The following is a 21,948-nucleotide window of genomic DNA, read 5'->3' as shown; positions in this document are numbered from 1 at the left end:
GGATTCAGGAAAGCGCTGGCTAGGACAGTACCTGCAGTCCAACAAAAGAATTCAATCAAGTGCAGATGAAGGATTTACGCATTATCAGAGGTGTTAGCCTAATTTAAACTGAAACAACTGGCAAGCTGTTCCTCTCCTGAACACTGTCACTGTTGAAACGGTGGGGATATTGATGTGAAACCACACCTGTCCTGAGAATAGAGGGCCAACATTCGGCGAGAAACCTCAGAAACAGCACCTTTCCTGTCTGCTATCAATGTGAGGCCTGGGTCTCTTTAAGCATGCAGGGAGATGCAGAGGAAGGTGGATCGTGAGGACTAATGGGCCAGTCAGGACCATGGGGAATGAGTGGAGGTACAGACATAGGATCTTCATTTACTATAGCAGGAAAATAATCCTACAGCAACAGGACATTTGAACATCTGCAACAGGTTGATCAAATTAATATCCTACATCTCTATAGATTCCTCAGCTTTTGTAGATGGTCTGTATACAAAATAGAAAAACACAAAGGCCTAGAGAACTAGGTTAAGAAAGGGATGAGCCACAGGAGCCTGGAAGAAAGAAAAGGAAACAGAGAGAGAGAGAGAACACTGAGAGAGAGAAAGAAAATGTGAGGGTGAGTCATGTACTTCAAGGCTATACACTGTACCAGTCTACTTCATTTCTACTTCATTTCCATGTTCCATGTAATAAAATCTAAAAAAATCTATCTTTTATTTTTTTTCTCTAATTATGGATGAAAAGAATAACTGTAGTTTAATCCCCCGGATGACAAAGTGTCTCTGGATTAAAGAAAATAATCAAAATGAGGTCCACTGTGAATGTTTCTAGGGACTAAACGAGCGTTTCTCCCTAGCTGTAGGAGGAAAATTAAAGGCATTTGTCATGTAAGGACTGTGTGTGTGTGTGTGTGTGTGTGTGTGTGTGCGTGTGTGTGTGTGCGTGTGTGTGTGTGTGTGTGTGTGTGTGTGTGTGTGTGTGTGTGTGTGTGTGTGTGTGTGTGTGTGTGTGTGTGTGTGTGTGTGTGTGTGTGTGTGTGTGTGTGTGTGTGTGTGTGTTGGGTGGGAAGAACAAAGAAAAAGAAAGTGATGGATCAATGTAGTGTAGTGCAGTAACTAAGCAACCAAGCTCAATAGCATGTCATAGCTCTTTGCTGTAGTACTGGTACTACTGGCCATGCCTAGTGGATTGCTATTTACAGTCAGACTTCTTGGATGGCTTTAGCCGAAAGCCAGGGCCAAAATGTAAAGTTGGGTGGGTTTAGAAGCCTTAAGGATAATGATGCGGGGAATACCATGAATTAGTAGTAGAGCTAAAGGATTTGGCAGACGGGGCCTTCACATATGCCAACTTTACGGCAACCTCTTACTGACTTTAAGATTGCACGGTACACACCCATCTATTACATAACATGAACATTGGGAGTTGCGATAGATGAATGAGTGAATGAATGAATTAATGGATGAATGAATGAGTAAACAAATGAATAAACGAATGAACAAACAAATGAACAAATTAAACGATGGACAGATTTGATATCATCTTTGTTTACATACTGTCCACGCACCAATACATCTTAATCTGAAAACCTGAGCCATCTACTGTACCTGTGAGGAGAGTGTGCTAGTCCATAATAGCAATAGGATGGTTTTACAGCGTCTAAAACCCCTACTTGACCATGGGAATAGAAAAGAGCTACACCAGGTATACAGCAATGCACTGATTGAGCGTTGCCTGTAGTATACAACCCATTTTAAATCAGCTTTGTTTATCAAAAGAGGCTGTGCCCAGGTCCCAAATGGCACCCTATTCACTATACCAGAATATAGGGAATAGGGTGCCACTTGGGACGCATATGGCCCTCTGTACTCTCCATCTCTACTCCATACAGATAACCTTGTGTTAGTAATGCATGGACGACAATAGAGAACCCAGCTACTAAAAACACTTCAGTTCATCACAGCTCTAATCGGTTGAAGACTGAGAGAGTCTTGAGTGTCATCATTCCACAGACTTCAATGACTGTTTATTACAGCACTCTTGTAGATTATTTCCGCATCACGATATAGTTTTAACATCAATTTAACCATTTTATGAATTTGGATGTGGAATAGTGTCAAAAGGGCACATTTTTGACCTGTGATGTTTATTTGCTGGTGATTTCAATATTTTATTGTTCCTTGTAGTACAGTACACTAGTTATGAGTTAATCTTAAAAAGAGTGTCGGCTATCAATACAATATACAGTAGTAAGTCAAAAAAGCATAAGAAGGAGATCCCACGTCTCAAATATGACGTTGCATTGACCCCCGAATTTCGTCTTAGCAGCAGCAGCATGGCCAGGTCAGACATTTTCCATGCTACTCCACAGACCTATACAAACGTAGGATCTTAATTTGTTCCAGTTTGCTATAGCAGGAAAATAATCCTGCAGTAACAGGTAATATAAATTATTAAGTGGATTATGATTAATGGAATTAATGCAATACATTGTTCATTAGGGCAATCAAGTCAAAAAATGTCAAATTGGTATTGACAAACTTCATAAGCATTTTTAACTCTTAAATAGACTACACCTTTTAAATGTCCTGCAATAGGGTGACCAAATTACAATCCTACATCTGTACAAAAATACACACACTCCCTCCTCCCCACACCCTACCACATCCATCCTACTTATCATGAACATTATTTGATAAGACTTAGTTTTTCTGTGCTGCTTGAAAAAAAGGTCAACTGTGGGCCAAGAGAGTAAAGGCAAGATGCACTTTCCATCATCCTTCATATCCCCTGTGAGCTCGGCTGCGCAGGAAAGCAGTTTTATCTGGTGGTGAAGTGGGATGTGTGGGTGATGGAATGAGAAATAGAGCCTGTGGTCACAGTGCTCAGACAACTGGCTATACTGTAGTAGCTGTGTCGGTATGCTCTGTATGTAAATGACTCAAATGCAAATGTTTTCCGAGTGTCTGGCCTTTTTTGTTAGGACAAACCTAGTCTGTAATTTCAAAGTGAAATTCTAAACTTTAGAAGGCTTTTTAAAACTCAAATACACTACAAGTTTCCATTTCCTGCTGAGCAGAAAAATATCTCCGCAACAAAAGAGTGATCAACTTAAGATCCTACACCTGTAGGGGCAGTTCAATCAGCTAGTTAATCTGGCTATATACGTCCTATGGTGTGACAAAGCCCAGGGTTTACTATAGTGTGGCATGGCGTGACCCTGCTCAGGGCATTCCTATTAGCTTCCCTGGGACTATCCATCTGCGATGTCCACTTCTAAAAGGTCAAAGTACAGCTGAGCTATTTCAGGCCAGCACTTAAAACAGGCAGGCAGGCAACACCCGTTAGAATAGCAGAATACATGGGGCGACATTTCGAAACTTGGTTTTGCGTAAGCAATTTTTTATTTTCTTGTTATGCCAGTCACTGCCAGTCTCTCAATTAGCCCATGTCAGCATTATATAGGTCTAGCCAGCTATTTAAACTTGTTGTAGTGGAGGCAGGTAGCCTAGTGGTTAAGAGTGTTGGACCAGTGACCGGACAGTTGTGGTTTGAATCCCTGAGCCGACGAGGAGAAAAATCTGTCAATGTGCCCTTGAGCAAGGAACTTAACCATAGTTGCAGCTAAAAGTCACTCTGGATAAGAACGTCTGCTAAATGACTAAAATGTAAATGTAGTAATCATGGCTGAATTACCAACCAGGCACGAAGGGCCATTGATTTTGTTAGTCACTCTCACTCAAATATTATATTAACATGGCATAAGTCATTGCAAAATGTGTCAAATTTCTGTAAATTATCTTTAAAACTGCAAATAATTTGCTCCACCCCATAGCAAAATGTGTAGAATTACAGGAAATGATCTGCAAAACTGCAACTTTTTCTCCACCCCATGGCAAAATGAGTCGAATTGCATAGAATGAGTTATAAAATTGCTAAATGTTCTCTCCGCCCCATGGCAAAATGAGTAGAATTGCATATAATTAGTTATACAATTGCTAAATATTCTCCCTGCCCCATAGCAAAATGTGTAGAATTGCATATAATTAGTTATACAATTGCAAAAATTTCTCTCCGCCCCATAGCAAAATGTGTAGAACTGCATATAATTAGTTATACAATTGCTAAAATTTCTCTCCGCCCCATAGCAAAATGTGTAGAACTGCATATAATTAGTTATACAATTGCTAAATGTTCTCTCCGCCCCACAGCAAAATGTGTAGAATTGCAGAAAATGTGCTTTAAAATTGCAAAAGAAATTCTATGCCCCATGGCAAAATGTGTGGAATTGTACTTTAACTCTAACTTTTTCTCTCTGCCGTCAAGAGGGGGGCCACCAAAAAGTTTTGCCAGCGAGGCATGGTGGCCCCCCAACCAAATCTCGCAGAGGGCCCCCAAAAAGTCTAGGGGATGGCCCTGCCTGACCATAGTCTGCTTTTAGGTCTAATTGGTAAATGATAATACAACCCTGGGAGCCCTGGCGAGGTGGTACAGTAGGATAGCCCAGGTGCTGAGGTCACAGGACACGTGCCAAGTTAGCAAAGGTAATTAAGGACCAGGTTATGAAAGGTAATTAAGGACAAGCAATTTGATTAAAGGATATAGACCTTTTGGCCCTCCACCTAGTTTAACTGAACCAGGTTTAGCTCCTCCGGTTTCAGGATTCAGGTCATTCCTTATTGCAGCGCCTTCGTTGTGGCTGGATTCTGTGGTTCTTCCCTTGTTCCATAGGTACCATCCTACATAATTCTGTGCAAGCTCAATTGTCACTTTAAAGGAATTGATTTGGTAGTTTACTGAGTTGGAGGTTTGATAAATAGTGCTGTCATTGACTCATACTCAGATCATAAGAAGTCTGGGCCTAGTAATGTTTATACGTATGGGATCTGTGCCATTGTATTATTCATGTGGCAAAGAGTAATACACTAAATATCAACACATGGAATTTTACTCACAGCTTCCAAACTTCAAAGGGCAAGCATGAGCATCCATTGGGAAGTCCTCCAACTGCATGGGACACTCTGCCGATATGGTTAACCTAGAGAGAGACATAAAAGATCAAGACAATAAACCCAAATCCCCTACAGATATACTACATATCATAATCCTGTTATTTCAAATCTGCCGTCATCATCAACATCTTCATCTCCAGTGCTAATGTTAGTTGCATAGATAGCACAATGCCAGTACGATTACATCACAGGCCGTTTTTTTCCCTTGTAGTATTTCTAGACAGAATCACCAAGAATTCACCCTGAGCCAATCACATGGCATTACATTTGAATATACTGCCATCTTGTGGTGGTTGTATTATTTGTGAATTCCCAGCTGTCATTCACTTCAAATCCCCCATGTACTGTCCGTCAAGAGTGTATTCACAGAGAACATGTCCACAAAGTAACCACATATAGTGACACATGTAAACACGTTGATAAAACAATGAAATGAGGCCACCTCTCGTCCTTGAGGACCATATGGACTCCGGTTGTGTTCAATTCACTGCATCCTTATTCAATGTTATTACTTTGCTTATGTTGCGTCAAAGACAGCTGACATGTTTTAAGATCTTATTGGATCATAGGAAGACCAACTCTAATTCTCATTGGTCTGTATTGTGAACAGGGAAGGCTGCCATCATGTGGTTACAAGAGAAACTGCAGGACTGGAAATTGAAGAACTGGATTTTCTGTCTCACAAGGAAAGCATATTGGTATACAGGTTTGAATAGCTATATCCTAATGTAGGTCCATGCATAGAGAGCTGCCTTTTTCCCTTTCAGAATTAGGGCTACAAATTCCCCCTCAAATTACATGTAACAGGTGCCATCTATTCTAAATCATCCCCATTACTCATTTATTTTGCATTTACAATTATGCACCTGCATTTCTTGTGTGATTAACATTATAACATTTACTTGTTACGTGTTGATGTCACCAGTGCACCTCAAAGGAATGAACATGGCAAAAAGACTGCACTAGTTTCTTAATATGCATATTTCCTGTATCAGAGGTACAGTTTGCTCTGGATATAAGAATACTGCATGATGCTCACTTGCTTCAACCTCTTCTGAAGGTTTCTGAAAACTCTGTTGCTCTCGGGCTAATGTTTCGGGAATCGGGGGGGTGAGAATGCAATCACATTTAGTCATTATCTCCACTGGAGAGAAGGAGCCCTCCCCTGATGTCGGTGGATTCTGAAAGGCTGGACCATGCAATAAATCTAGGTAGCGCGTTAATCTCTTTCCTGGTAATGGAAATACATTAGGAGACAGTAGTAAAAACCGGAGCGATTAAAAGCAGAAACGTCCTGATGTTTCATTTCCTGAGTCGTTGGGAAATCTATTACCTTTTTTAAAATGATGGGCCTGGTATCTGCTTCTTCTTCTTCTTCTTTCACTCATCAGACTTTGATTCCAGCGACGGCGATGCCTGATCGTGCCAAATGGTGCCCGGTCACATGGCTATAATGGGTTAATATGGTTCATCTATTTATCTGGCATTAAGATGATTTTAGTGGGTGGTATTGATCTGGACTAACTGATACCTCCTAAAAATGATACCAGGAAGTCCTGATCTATTCGTATGATTGCTATTGGTTGTCATCACTTTCTGTTCCTGTCTATTATGAATTCAATGGTGAATATTTAATCTAACCTGCCACATATTGGTCAGTGTCTGATAACATACAAAATACAGCATCACAAAGAACAAAAGAACAGAAAATTGTCTACGTTACCAAGAGCTGGGCTGAGTAGAATAGCTGTGCAGAGGCTTTTGTTACCTCCTACACACAGACAACAACAGTAACCAAACCAGTTCAGGGGCATTTGTGAATCATGGCTGGGTGTATTTCAGTGAGCGTAGCATTAGCTTTTCAGACACAGAGCTCCGAAATTATCCTCGATAAGTCTAAGCCTTTGGTGGGGTGGGGGAGGTTCAGCTAACATATGGAATTGTTTTAAGATGGTCAGACCATGGATCATTTAGCTATTTGATTTGGAATTGTAGGACCCCTGTAGGTATTCCCCCCAAAATTTTAATTTGGTCTTTACTACTATAGCCTATAGAAACACATTGAATAACACAATCATAAATGGCCAAACAGACAGTCCAAAAATAAAAGGGGGAATAAGATTTTGACACACTTTATCTAAGAGATATAAGAAAGCTACAGTAAGTAAATACTTTTGTTTTTTGGACACACATTTAACCGCCTTTTTTTGTTGGCACAAAACTAACTCCATACTTCCATTCATTTATTTTTTTACCAGTTACCTTCAGACGAGTGACACTTGCGGAGATCGTAAATCCAAAACGGAGAACACCATCGTGTTTGTGAGAATACCTCCTTTCCATAGCGGGGTCTTATTAGTTTGTAGCCCAAATCGTTCAGACGCTACAGAGGTTTTTGTGAGAAGACCGATTTTTCGGGATGTCACATGGTCTGAAAAACGCAGCCCATTCAAAGAAACATATACCTAGCTTAAAGGGGATATTTGTGCTATTATGTTACTTAGTTTGACGCACGAGTGCTTCAAGACTGCTTCGATCACGTGGACTGGGATATGTTCCGCGTAGCCTCAGACAACAGCATTGACCTATACGCTGACTCGGTGAGCAAGTTTATTAGCAAGTGCATCGGTGATGTTGTACCCACTGCGACTATTAAAACCTCCCTAACCAGAAACCGTAGATTGATGGTAGCATTCGCGCAAAACTGAAAGTGCGACCCACCGCTTTTAATCATGGCAAGGCAAGTAGAAACATGACCGAATACAAAGAGTGTAGCTATTCCCTCCGCAAGGCAATCAAACAAGCAAAGCGTCAGTATAGAGATAAAGTAGAGTCGCAATTCAACGGCTCAAACACGAGACGTATGTGGCAGGGTCTATAGTCAATCACGGATTACAAAAAGAAAACCAGCGCCGTCGCAGACATCGATGTCTTGCTCCCAGACAAACTAAACAACTTCTTTGCTCACTTTGAGGACAATATAGTGCCACTGACACGGCCCACAACCAAAGCCTGTGGGCTCTCCTTCACCGTGGCCAACGTGAGTAAAACATTTAAACGTGTTAACCTTCGCAAGGCTGCCGGCCCAGACGGCATCCCTAGCCGTGTCCTCAGAGCATGTGCAGGCCAGCTGGCTGGTGTCTTTACGGACATATTCAATCAATCCCTATCCCAGTCTGCTGTCCCCACATGCTTCAAGATGGCCACCATTGTTCCTGTTCCCAAAAAAGCTAAGGTAACTGAACTAAATGACTATAGCCCCGTATCATTCAATTCTGTCATCATGGAGTACTTTGAGACTAATCAAAGATCATATCACCTCCACCCTACCTGATACCCAAGACCCACTCCAATTTGCTTACCGCCCCAATATGTCCACAGACGGCGCAATCGCCATCACACTGCACACTGCCCTATCCCATCTGGACAAGAGAAATACCTATGTAAGAATGCTGTTCATTGACTACAGCTCAGCATTTACCACCATAGTACCCTCCAAACTTGTCATTAAGCTTGAGACCCTGGGTCTCAACCCCGCCCTGTGCAACTGGTTTCTGGACTTTTTGACGGGCCGCCCCCAGGTGGTGTGGGCTGATCCTCAACGCTGGGGCCCCACAAGGGTGCGTTCTCAGCCCTCTCATGTACTCCCTGTTCACCCATGACTGCGTAGCCATGCACGCCTCCAACTCAATCATCAAGGTTGCAGACGTCACTACAGTGGTAAGCAATGATGAGACTGCCTACAGGGAGGAGGTGAGGGCCCTCGGAGTGTGGTGTCAGGAAAATAACTTCTCACTCAACGTCAACAAAACAAAGGAGATGATTGTGGACTTCAGGAAACAGCATCTCCACTTTGACGGGACAGTAGTGGAGAAGGTGGAAAGTTTTAAGTTCCTCGGCGTACACATCACGGACAAACTGAAATGGTCCACCCACACAGACAGCGTGGTGAAGAAGGTGCAAGTGTCTCTTCAACCTCAGGAGGCTGAAGAAATTTGGCTTGTCACCTAAAACACTCACAAACATTTACAGATGCACAATCGAGAGCATCCTGTCAGGCTGTATCACCACGAGGCACGGCAACTGCTCCGCCCACAAACGTAAGGCTCTCCAGAGGGTAGTGCTGTCTGCACAACACATCACTGAAGGAAAACTACCTGCCCTCCAGGACACCTACAGTACCCGATGTCACAGGAAGGCCAAAAAGATCATCAAGGACAACCACCATCCGAGCCACTGCCTGTTCACCCTACTATCATTCAGAAGGCGATGTCAGTACAAGTGCAACAAAGCTGGGACCGAGAGACTGAAAAACATCTCAAGGCCATCAGACTGTTAAACAGCCATCACTAACATAGAGTGGCTGCTGCTAACATACAGACTCAAATCTCTGTCCACTTTAATAAATGTAATAAATGGATTTAATAAAGGTATCACTAATCACTTTAAATAACGCCACTTTAATAATGCATACATATCCTACATTACTCATCTCATATACAGTGGGGCAAAAAAGTATTTAGTCAGCCACCAATTGTGCAAGTTCTCCCACTTAAAAAGATGAGAGAGGTCTGTAATGTTCATCATAGGTACACTTCAACTATGACAGACAAAATGGAGAAAAAAAAATCCAGAAAATCACATTGTAGGATTTTTAATGCATTTATTTGCAAATTATGGTGGAAAATAAGTATTTGGTCAATCACAAAAGTTTATCTCAATACTTTGTTATATACCCTTTGTTGGCAATGACAGAGGTCAAACGTTTTCTGTAAGTCTTCACAAGGTTTTCACACACTGTTGCTGGTATTTTGGCCATTCCTCCATGCAGATCTCCTCTAGAGCAGTGATGTTTTGGGGCTGTTGCTGGGCCACACGGACTTTCAACTCCCTCCAAAGATTTTCTATGGTGTTGAGATCTGGAGACTGGCTAGGCCACTCCAGGACCTTGAAATGCTTCTTGCGAAGCCACTCCTTCATTGCCCGGGCAGTGTGTTTGGGATCATTGTCATGCTGAAATACCCAGCCACGTTTCATTTTCAATGCCCTTGCTGATGGTAGGCTTTGTTACTTTGGTCCCAGGTCTCTGCAGGTCATTCACTAGGTCCCCCCATGTGGGTCTGGGATTTTTGCTCACCGTTCTTGTGATCATTTTGACCCCACGGGATGAGAGCTTGCGTAGAGCCTCAGATCGAGGGAGATTATCAGTGGTCTTGTATGTCTTCCATTTCCTAATAATTGCTCCCATAGTTGATTTCTTCAAACCAAGCTGCTTACCTATTGCAGATTCAGTCTTCCCAGCCTGGTGCAGGTCTACAATTTTGTTTCTGGTGTCCTTTGACAGCTCTTTGGTCTTGGCCATAGTGGAGTTTGGAGTGTGACTGTTTGAGGTTGTGGACAGGTGTCTTTTATACTGATAACAATTTCAAACAGGTGCCATTAATACAGGTAACGAGTGGAGGACAGAGGAGCCTCTTAAAGAAGAAGTTACAGGTCTGTGAGAGCCAGAAATCTTGCTTGTTTGTAGGTGACCAAATAAATATTTTCCACCATAATTTGCAAATAAATTCATAAAAAATCCTACAATGTGATTTTCTGGATTTTGTTTTCTCATTTTGTCTGTCATAGTTGAAGTGTACCTATGATGAAAATTACAGGCCTCTCTCATATTTTTAAGTGGGAGAACATGCACAATTGGTGGCTGACTAAATACTTTTTTGCCCCACTGCATATATACTGCATTCTATACCATCTACTGCATCTTGCCTATGCCGCACGGACATCGCTCATCCATGCATTTATATGTACATTTTCTCATTCATCCCTTTACATTTGTGTGTATAAGGTAGTTGTTGTGCATTTGTTCGATTACTTGTTAGATATTACTGCACTGTCGGGAACTAGAAGCACAAGCATTTCGTTACACTCGCATCAACATCTGCTAACCATGTGTATGTGACCAATAAAATGTGATTTGATTTGAATAGACCTGACACAATTCCCCACACTACATTACAGGCACTTCCTATCTGTTCATATGTGATACATTTCTATCTGAAATAGTACTGAACAGGCCCGCGGTTGGTACCTCATAGTGTAGAGCAGCGTTCCGTCATCCTTCAGTCTCAGTAGCTTGTTGGGCGTGGTCATGTTGTGGGCGATAGACTTTTTCCCGTTGAGGAAGAATGTGTCTGGGGTCCAGATGTTACTGGCCAGGAGGTTGTTCAGAGGCAGCATCTCCATGGGTCCTTTGAAACACAGGCGCTCATCTTTCCAGCTTTGTCGGAAAAACACATCAATGGTGTACTCCTAAGGTGGAGAGAGGCATGGTGTTGATACATGGTGATAACACTCTGAGTCAAAGCCCGTGGACACATGCAGATCTGCTATTTTAATTTGATCCCTCTGACTCAGAGAATGTTCCTGTGCAGGAGGAAATGCAATGTGTAGTGTACCTGAGGTTTATTCATTTTGTATTCTTTTATTTGATTAGATTTAGTATTTTTGACTAACCCTACCACCCCTCCCCTAATTGAAGTAAACTAACGAACAACAACACTTCAGCTTCTACTTCCAGCTTATACATGCTGCCTTCGGAAAGTATTGACTTTTTCCACATTTTGTTACGTTAAAGATTTTTTTTAAATGGATTAAAAATAATTATCCTTCCCAATCTACACACAATACCCCATAATGACAAAGCAAAAACAGTTTTTTAGACATTTTTGCAAAAACAAATATAAAAAAAAAAAACATATTTACATAAGTATTCAGACACTTTGCTATGAGACTCAAAATTGAGTTCAGGTGCATCCTGTTTCCATTGATCACCCTCGAGATGTTTCTACAAGCTCGATTGGAGTCCAGCTGTGGTAAATTCAATTGATTGGACATGATTTTGAAAGGCACACAACTGTCTATATAAAGTCCCACAGTTGACAGTGCATGTCAGAGCAAAAACCAAGCCATGAGGTTGAAGGAATTGTCCGTAGAGATCCGAGACAGGATTGTGTCGAGGCACAGATCTGGGGAAGGGTTCCAAAAATATTCTGCAGCATTGAAGGTCCCCGAGAACATCATTCTTAAATGGAAGAAGTTTGGAACCAACAAGACTCTTTCTTGAGCTAGCAGCCTGGCCAAACTGAGCAATAGGTCGAGGGAGATGACCAAGAACACGGTGGTCACTCTGACAAAGGTCTAGAGTTCCTCTGTGGAGAAAGGAGAACCTTCCAGAAGGACAACCATCTTTAAAGCACTCCACCAGTCAGGCCTTTGTGGAAGAGTGACCAGACGGAAGCCACTCATCAGTAAAAGGGACACATGACAGCGCACTTGGAGTTTGCCAAAAGGTACCTAAAGACTCTCAGACCATGAGAAATGAGATTTTCTGGTCTGATGAAACCAAGATTGAACTCTTTGGCCTGAATGCCAAGTATCACGTCTAGAGGACACCTGGAACTATCCCTACGGTGAAGCATGGTGGTGGCAGCATCATGCTGTGGGGATGTTTTTCAGCGGCAGGGACTGGGAGATTAGTCAGGAACTTGTTTTTGCTTTGTCGTTGTATTGTATTGTAGATTGATGAGGGGGGAAAACAATTTAATACATTTTAGAATAAGGCTGTAACGTAACAAAATGTGGAAAAAGTCAAGGGGTCTGAATACTATCCCGAAGGCACTGTACATTTTACAGACACAATATATTTTACAATCTTTTGTTTGTTTTTACTCCTATCCTTCCACTACCCTCAACCCCTCCCGTCTATTTCTGAAGACCATCCAGTTTGATTTCTATTTGCCATATATTTTTAACTGTGCTTTTTCACAAAAGTTCTGAACCTTTCTATTCTCATAGTTTCTACAGAATGGGTGATTTGCAAGTGTAACAGGGTTATATTGGTGATTCCCCTTGCCACTTTATTGTTAAGCCAATGGGTTTTTGGTTTGAGTTTTGTCTTGCCTTCACCTACTCAACATGGCATCTTATTGGCTGGTTTGCATAGCTTCCCACGAAAGCTAAGGTAACTGAGCTAAACGACTACCGCCCGTAGCACTCACTTCCGTCATCATGAAGTGCTTTGAGAGACTAGTCAAGGACCATATCACCTCCACCCTACCTGACACCCTAGACCCACTCCAATTTGCCTACCACCCAAATAGGTCCACAGACGATGCAATCTCAACCACACTGCACACTGCCTTAACCCATCTGGACAAGAGGAATACCTATGTGAGAATGCTGTTCATCGACTACAGCTCAGTATTTAACACCATAGTACCCTCCAAGCTCGTCATCAAGCTCGAGACCCTGGGTCTCGACCCCGCCCTGTGCAACTGGATACTGGACTTCCTGATGGGCCGCCCCCAGGTGTTGAGGGTAGGCAACAACATCTCCACCCCGCTGATCCTCAACACTGGGGCCCCACAAGGGTGCGTTCTGAGCCCTCTTCTGTACTCCCTGTTCACCCACGACTGCGTGGCCACGCACGCCTCCAACTCAATCATCAAGTTTGCGGACGACACAACAGTGGTAGGCTTGATTACCAACAACGACGAGACGGCCTACAGGGAGGAGGTGAGGGCCCTCGGAGTGTGGTGTCAGGAAAATAACCTCACACTCAACGTCAACAAAACTAAGGAGATGATTGTGGACTTCAGGAAACAGCAGAGGGAACACCCCCCTATCCACATCGATGGAACATTAGTGGAGAGGGTAGTAAGTTTTAAGTTCCTCGGCATACACATCACAGACGAACTGAATTGGTCCACCCACACAGACAGCATCGTGAAGAAGGCGCAGCAGCGCCTCTTCAACCTCAGGAGGCTGCAAAAATTTGGCTTGTCACCAAAAGCACTCATAAACTTCTACAGATGCACAATCGAGAGCATCCTGGCGGGCTGTATCACCGCCTGGTACGGCAACTGCTCCGCCCACAACCGTAAGGCTCTCCAGAGGGTAGTGAGGTCTGCACAAAGCATCACCGGGGGCAAACTACCTGCCCTCCAGGACACCTACACCACCCGATGTTACAGGAAGGCCATAAAGATCATCAAGGACAACAACCACCTGAGCCACTGCCTGTTCACCCCGCTACCATCCAGAAGGCGAGGTCAGTACAGGTGCATCAAAGCTGGGACCGAGAGACTGAAAAACAGCTTCTATCTCAAGGCCATCAGACTGTTAAACAGCAACCACTAACATTGAGTTGCTGCTGCCAACACACTGACTCAACTCCAGCCACTTTAATAATGGGAATTGATGGGAAATGATGTAAAATATATCACTAGCCACTTTAAACAATGCTACCTAATATAATGTTTACATACCCTACATTATTCCTCTCATATGTATACGTATATACTGTACTCTATATCATCTACTGCATCTTTATGTAATACATGTATCACTAGCCACTTTAACTATGCCACTTTGTTTACATATTCATCTCATATGTATATACTGTACTCGATACCATCTACTGTATCTTGCCTATGCTGCTCTGTACCATCACTCCTTCATATATCTTTATGTACATATTCTTTATCCCCTTACACTTGTGTGTATAAGACAGTAGTTTTGGAATTGTTAGTTAGATTACTTGTTGGTTATTCTTGGAACTAGAAGCACAAGCATTTCGCTACACTCGCATTAACATCTGCTAACCATGTGTATGTGACAAATAAAATTTGATTTGATTTGAGGGGGGATGTTCCAGTTAGAATCGTCCCAGTGAACAAGCACCAAACCAGCGTGCGTGAGTGCAGAGTTGGATGGTGAGCCGTGCATTGCATGACGTGCAATTTTGTGCTGTTGCTATCAGAATAAATCTCCATGACTGGTGCTACTCATTGGAGTTCCGTGTCGATGACTGACAACGCAGGAAGAGTACTGTTACAAAAAGTCATAGTCAATCGATCAATAATATAATAATACTTTTTGAAAAAAAATCTTCAATTGACAATCTGTATAAACTATGAGAATAAAAAGGTTTAAAGTTAGCAATTTTCACCTTAAAAATGTCAGACTTGATTTTCCCTAACGAAAACTGTATCAACGCCCACAAAAATGTCCATTAATTGTAATCCATGTAATAATTCACATTTCCTGTTGCTGCAGGATTCTTTTCAAATTAAAATATTAAACTGTAAAACTAGTGCTGGACAACAAAAATAAATACGAATAGGAGATTCTCCATTGAAATAACGTTTCAGTCCAGGACTGTGCTTAATCTGCATCCTGGAATCTGGCCCATGATGTATTTCTTTATAATATATTGATTTATTACTTAACAAAAAAAATATTAATACATGTCACTATATGCGCCTAGGATAATTGCTGTGTATTTTAACATTTACATGAGGGTGTGGTGTTGCTCCGATCGCAAAGAATTACGGTACTGGACGTCATTGAAATGTGGCATAATGAAATGGGCTGTAAAATTGACTCACCATTTCAGTATCTGAAACTGGGCCAAAGCTTGTGACAAATATATTGGTTTTGATCTCCGTGACCTTTTCTGTGGATAGAATGGGATTTGGAATATGACCGTGAACATGAAGAGACAAGGGACAGGGACAAATTCAATTTATGAGTAATCATCATCGAGATTTCCATTTGAAATCTTTACAGCCTTCAATGACAGAAACCATTCTAAGGAAGTGAGTGCAGCTCTGTTCTCCAACCCCAGTTGGCAAATCCATGTTGGATGTATCCATGTTACATTAGCGACATTATGAAAAAAGATTTAGAAAGGGGGGGAAAAGGATTTAAAAAAAATCACTGTAAGCCCAAATCGGAGGCAGAGCATTTTCTTTCCTCTAAGAGATGCAGGATATTTCTATCTTCCGGTGAACACTCTTTGACTCCCTCTCTCTCTCGTCTGAATAGAGGTCTGGATCTCAAGGTTACTTTTTGCAGATGGAGGTGGTGGTCATGAGGGGGGCTGTGTGATATATGGCGTGTTGGCAGTGCAGTTCCTTCTCACTTAGGATTGATCTATTACTGTGATTGCTTTGCTCTTGGAATATATTCCAGTCAATGCAACTCTGTATATTAGAACAGTCTCTTAATTTTCCTCACTGAATCCAAGAAGTCGAGCAAGTGTGATTTTATAGAGGGGGAAAATGCTATTCTGGATCACAAATTATGTATGAGGCTAAGCATTGGAATACTGCAGTTTTGCGAGCCCCCCCCCCCCTAAACACTTTGCCATGAGACTGAGAGAAAATGTTGCCGTTTCAAAGCTAATTTGCTAGTCATTTTGCCATGGCTTATGATGTGTTCATATGCTTTCTGGGGAAGAGGGAGGTGGCCTCCAGGGTGCCCCCAACCAAAACGAAAACGCCCCAGAGCCCTCTCCCTGCAAGTAAGGGGGTGTTTCCAAAACATATAGTTGGTCCCATGTGGGGTCACACAGCGCATCTCTGTATGGAGCGCACTATGCATTTATCGTCTCATCAGCTGGTAACTTTGTTTTCTTGTGACAGGTCAATTTGCTGCAGCATAACCTGCATAGCATTTAGGCTACAGTGATATAATTGTATTAACTCAGTGCACACACAGGCACACTCTCTTGGCATATCTCTTTCCCCCATCAAATCCCTTCAAGTTGCAAAAGAACCAAAATACATTCAGTATAAATTCAAACAAAGACAAACTGTAAGTTGAAACAGAAACATCCACATTTCACACTGTATTTCGGTTCTATAAATCCCCTGCATCAGCATGCTACAATGGTCCTGCTGCACCTGGCTTGAATGTACTCTGAGGAAATACAACATCAAATAAGAGTATTAGTGAATGACATTTGCCCCAAGAAAATACATACGGATATAATACTGTATTGTGTTGTATTGCTTTGTACTGTAACCTCTAGTGATGTGAGTTTGGATCAGAGTGGTCTGTAAGTCGGTATACATTACCTCCAAGTCCTGGTCTGAGTCTGTTGTCGTAGCCGTCTAGCAGTCCGTCCAGTATCCGCGTGAAGATGGTGATGTTGTCATTCGCCTCTGCCTCTTTCAATGCCTCTGCTGTGGTCTGGCCACGACTGGGAAAGACAGAACATCAATCAGGCTGGTTAGTTCCACATACTGTAACATGGAGACTGCTTGACGAGGCTAGTGTCGATGTAAATAAAGCACATCATCGTTGGACATGTACATCTACTGTTCAAATGAGGATGTAATGCAGTTTATAGTCAGATTGGATGGTAAACGTTTCACTTACCCCACGTGACATGTAATACACACCAGCAAGACAGAGATCCACACGTGTTTCATTGTAGAAAAGCTGTTCATTTTGTCCTCTTTGTCTGGAATAACAACATATAATCCACAATCAGTACTTTCAGTAGTATGTATTGTCATCATACTCCCACTCCTACTTCTCCTTCACCTTCTACACTATACTCCTACCAGAGTATTATTACTACAGTACTAGTAATACTATAGTACCATAATGATAAGTACTTTGGTGTTGTACTGTACCCCACCCTCCCCCAATACGCACACCTGACCACGCACACTTTCAACTAGCAGCCCTATAATGGACCTACAAGAGTAATCAGTAGGCTAACCTTGATACAATAACTGTTTGAAACTGTGAATATACCATTCATGTCTTTCTACATTCCTGGCCCACGTCCTTGTGTGCATTCATTTTGCCCAATGCTAAACACCTTGTTGCAGCAGTATTATAACATCTCCCCACTTTGCGGCAACTGTTCGTGTTCGCAGTTGCATTGTATTGGTGATCCTCACTGCGTATGAATTCGCAGGCAGTGAAATAGATTTTCAATGTAGGCTAATGATGTACCCTCACTGTTCCCTTTCCCCAGACCCCCCCCCCCCCACTCATACCCCCCTAACAAAAGAGGGAAGGAGAGTGGGGGTGCTTCTGATGCCATCCTCATGCATAAAAGAGGGTTGAAAATCAATTACCTGTAGAGAGAGCCATCATCTTGATTTAAATCCAGGTTAGAAAAGCGATACAAAACCCGCAGCAATGAAAGTCAAGGGCATGCTGCTGCTCCTTCAGAGGGATAAAGATATACTCCGTTTATAGTTGCCACCGCAGGCAGTCTCGATCGTGTATTGTTCTCTCCTGATTTGCTTGACTGGCTTCCTACTCATATCAAGCGGATGTTTGCGTCTTGTGCCACCATCTCCTTCGCGCCTTTTGGAGATGAGAGGTTTTAATGCCGAGCACTCATCTTCGGTTGTGACAACAACGTTTTTCGTGTTACATACCCTTAGTCTCAAGGTATTTGTACATTCAGAGCGGACGAGCGGCCTGGCGCCCCATCTTAGTCAGAAAACACACTCACCTCCAGTTGCTGCTCACATGCACACACTGCAACGATTTGCTAACCGGTGCGTTATCATAGGTGCGACAGTGAAAACGATCCTCCAGGAACTCCAAGCGTCACTTAACTTTCCACTGTTATCTTACTTGCCACTGTAGGCTACTCTACTCTAGCCTATGCATATTGCTGTGGTTAGTTAATAAAACGCCATCCTCTCCCGCAAGCTAATTAGCTGTCTAGTCGAAATCAATTTAATCAATGAGGGGCAGTGGGTTGATCCATCCAGAAGAGGAAAAAAATCAGGCTATATCCCAAGGACCCAATAAAATAGTTCACCTATTCACCTACATGTCCAATTTTGGTCCTCTCTGTTTACCGAGCTTTTTCTCTCATTCAGTGGGAAATGCGTCAGCTTTGTTGAAAAGAGAAGTACCGCTTATTATAGTTCTAGTGCACATGGTACCGCTGCCTCCAGAGTACTGCCTTTGATTCCGACCCCGACCTATTATTCCACGATGACTCACCAGCCTAAGGTCCATCAATGAGAATTATTACGGTAATGACCAGAGGAAATCGAGAATGACCGCACTCAAATATGAAAAGAAGGACCGCAATAAATCAATGTCTATCAAAAGGTGTGATTACACAATCTTACTGAAAAAACACGTTGTTGTTTTTTACAGTTAGCCTACATCAAACACAGTCGTTATACCAATTGCCATAAGAGGGTACTCTAACTCCATATTTTTTGGACAGAACATTATACTGACTAATCATATTCCATTTCTACACCATTTTACATTACAATCAATAGTTGACAGTTCAGTTTGACAGATCTATAATACGTGAATTATTTGCACCAAGTAGACACATGTCGCACTGTCTTGTAAAGTGCCAGGTATATGAGAGTTATTTAATACCTGGTGCTAAGGTGTTTCAGCCCCCCGTTTGAACTGTACAGCTCCGTTTCCCATACGCGCGTTCTGACCCTACATTAATTCCATCGGGTGGTGCTGTCCACGGTGCTGAAACAAACTTGAGACTGTTAAAATACTTATTCCTAAAGTGCAATGCTTATCATATAAAGCACTTCCAGTGTTTGGGAAAGAGAGTATGCCAAGTGTGTGCTATTATAAGAACATCTCATGGTCCAAAAACAAATTACCCACTGCAAAGCTGCTATAGCGACGCCTAAAACTAAATTGACTCAATTACAGACTTTACACTGCGTTGTATGTTGCTAGGTGTGAGTTATCAGCGTATATATAAATCATAGTCACCATGTGTTACTGTACAGGTGAAAATGAAAGTGTTCTACTGAGTCATATTTCCTCTTGTTTCCCCCCCCCCCAGGAATGCAGTCGATGGAAACAAGAAGTTGTTTGCAATCTATGATACCAGGTAAGTACGTCAGTCAGGTAGACTGACAGTCCCCACGGGCTCGAGTGGTCGATTTTGATTATTGAATAGGACTTGGAGGAAGGGAGATAGACCTCTTATGACACGTTGCATCAGGTATAGCAATTCAGTCTAGGCCTACATCTATTTGGCCCATTATGTGACATTTTATTGGGATTAGAACATATTCAGGTTTACGGTCAATTAGATGAATATCTGGAGTGAGAGGGGTTGGCTCCAATCCAAGCAAGTACCTTTACCGCCTCCACCGGTGGAGTCTTTGCCAGTTGCCAATATACATTTCAGTTAGGAGTATAGTTCCTTCATGTCTCCCCGTTGCATAGAGAGAGAGGAGAGAAATCCAAAATACGAGTGATGTCAAACCGAACAGATCTGAACGGTCTGAAAAGCCAACGACTTCCTCCACGAGAACTTGCCAATGGAATATTCTGATTTGTAAACACATTGTACCGTTTTTGCGTTGCACATTTTTCACCAAAACAGTAAGGAATGTGGGCTTTTCTGAGTGGAAAATTATTTAGTGTTCTTTCAGCACCAGTGATTGTAGCTGTCGTGTGCTGCGCACAAAGGTGAGTGATTTCTCTAGTAAAAGTGTGACGGGAAAACGAACGTGCAATTTTGTAGTAAACGCTATCCTTTTGTTGTTGTTTCAGCGTGAATGAACCAGGGAACATGTCGTTTGTGAAAGAGACGGTGGACAAACTACTAAAGGGATATGATATTCGTCTTCGACCAGACTTTGGAGGTACGTTTTCAAAAGTGGGGCAACCATGTTGCAGCGTGCCCATGTTTACTATGCAGATTCGCTCATCTTGGGCTCATATTGCAGCCATTTTTTGAATTCACTGTCATTGTAAATGATACCATTGCATTTGCATTACAGGGGCCCCTGTTGCAGTTGGCATGAGTATAGATGTGGCGAGCATAGACATGGTATCCGAAGTCAACATGGTGAGTGAACTCGCCCCCCCCCCCCATTACTGTACACATTGGGACTCACACAATTGTGCTTTTTGCTTTGCTCACTTTCATATAGTACTTGAATATGTTTCTCCTGGGATTCACGTAATGCGGATTCACGTAATGCGTAAACTTTCATTCAAAATCATGCAATAATGTCCTACAATTAGAGTTATTGAAAAGTGAAAAGTAAAGTGAAAGGTACAGTATGTTCAGCAACTCCAGCACTTCAAAGAGGAGTATTAGAAGCTTAGACATGGACATTCTCTCCCTCTCTATCTCTCTATCTCGCTCTCTCTCTCAGTTCAATTCAATTTGCTTTATTGACCTGACGTAACAATGTACATATTGCCAAAGCTTACTTTGGAGATTTACAATATTAACATAATTAAAAAAGTAATAATCTATTGTCAACGGGACAACAGTAACAACGATAATCAAGGGTCAAAATAACCAATAACAATAACAATGGCATAAAGGACATGAGCAGGGATGGTTGGTCTGACAGAAAATGTACCTCATCTTATGGCAGGCAGCAATGTAGTGAGCTGCCAACACACAGCTCTCTGTGTCCTCCCCCTACATGACCGGCAGTTTGTTCTCATCAGAGAGGTCTTTGAAACCTTGAATAAGGGTTTCAAATAAGTTTCTTTTCTCTCTCCCCAGCTCTCCCTCACATCTCTCTCTCTCTCTCTCTCTCTCTCTCTCTCTCTTTGTCTCTCAAGTTCTCACTCTCTTTCTCTTTCTCTCGCTATCTCTCTCTTACTCTCTCAAGCTCTCTTTCTCTCTCTCTGTATCTCTCTCTCTTTCACTCGCTATCTCTCTCTTACTCTCGCTCGCTATCTCTCTCTTACTCTCGCAAGCTCTCTCTCTCTTACTCTCGCAAGCTCTCTCTCATGAATGCACACACACACACACACACACACACACACACACACACACACACACACACACACACACACACACACACACACACACACACACACACACACACACACACACACACACACACACACACACACACACACACACACACACATACCTCTACACCCCCAGCCCGCACACACCTTTACCACCCCATGCATCTGTGGCTTGTCTGTGAATACACATGCCTGGGCTCAACTTCTTACAACTGTGCCTGTGCAGTGTGTATACTGGAAAGTGGCGCAGCATGTGCACAGCAGCTGTTCGCGTCTCTATCAGAAATAATGATCTCTGGGCTGCTCCCCTACCTGGGACAGGCACTTCAGG

General features: G+C 42.5%; 2 protein-coding genes across 4 annotated transcripts in view; one reads left to right on the top strand and one right to left on the bottom strand.

Annotated features, from left to right (window-relative positions):
* Positions 1 to 18,805, bottom strand: part of LOC135543493 (gamma-aminobutyric acid receptor subunit alpha-5-like) — a 33,146-nt gene extending 14,341 nt beyond the window's left edge. Inside the window, exons 1-6 of the mRNA XM_064970800.1 lie at positions 17,954 to 18,805; positions 17,241 to 17,325; positions 16,937 to 17,061; positions 15,464 to 15,531; positions 11,104 to 11,324; positions 4,959 to 5,041 (exon numbers count right to left, since the gene is read on the bottom strand). Coding sequence (XP_064826872.1) covers positions 4,959 to 5,041; positions 11,104 to 11,324; positions 15,464 to 15,531; positions 16,937 to 17,061; positions 17,241 to 17,325; positions 17,954 to 17,972 — 601 coding nt within the window. The 5' untranslated portion in view covers positions 17,973 to 18,805. The remainder of the gene's footprint in view (positions 1 to 4,958; positions 5,042 to 11,103; positions 11,325 to 15,463; positions 15,532 to 16,936; positions 17,062 to 17,240; positions 17,326 to 17,953) is intronic.
* Positions 18,806 to 19,806: 1,001 nt separating this feature from the next.
* The window catches only part of LOC135543492 (gamma-aminobutyric acid receptor subunit beta-3-like), a 35,530-nt gene continuing 33,388 nt past the window's right edge, over positions 19,807 to 21,948 (top strand). For all 3 annotated transcript variants that reach the window (XM_064970799.1, XM_064970798.1, XM_064970797.1), the window contains exons 1-3: positions 19,807 to 20,306; positions 20,391 to 20,482; positions 20,621 to 20,688. In XM_064970799.1, the coding sequence (XP_064826871.1) occupies positions 20,227 to 20,306; positions 20,391 to 20,482; positions 20,621 to 20,688 (240 nt within the window). In that variant the 5' untranslated portion in view covers positions 19,807 to 20,226. The remainder of the gene's footprint in view (positions 20,307 to 20,390; positions 20,483 to 20,620; positions 20,689 to 21,948) is intronic.

The sequence above is a fragment of the Oncorhynchus masou genome, chromosome 7 (assembly GCF_036934945.1).
Source record: "Oncorhynchus masou masou isolate Uvic2021 chromosome 7, UVic_Omas_1.1, whole genome shotgun sequence".
NCBI lineage: Eukaryota > Metazoa > Chordata > Actinopteri > Salmoniformes > Salmonidae > Oncorhynchus > Oncorhynchus masou.
The sequence above is the reverse complement of the archived record's forward strand: the minus strand, read 5'-3'. Positions and strand labels throughout refer to the sequence as shown.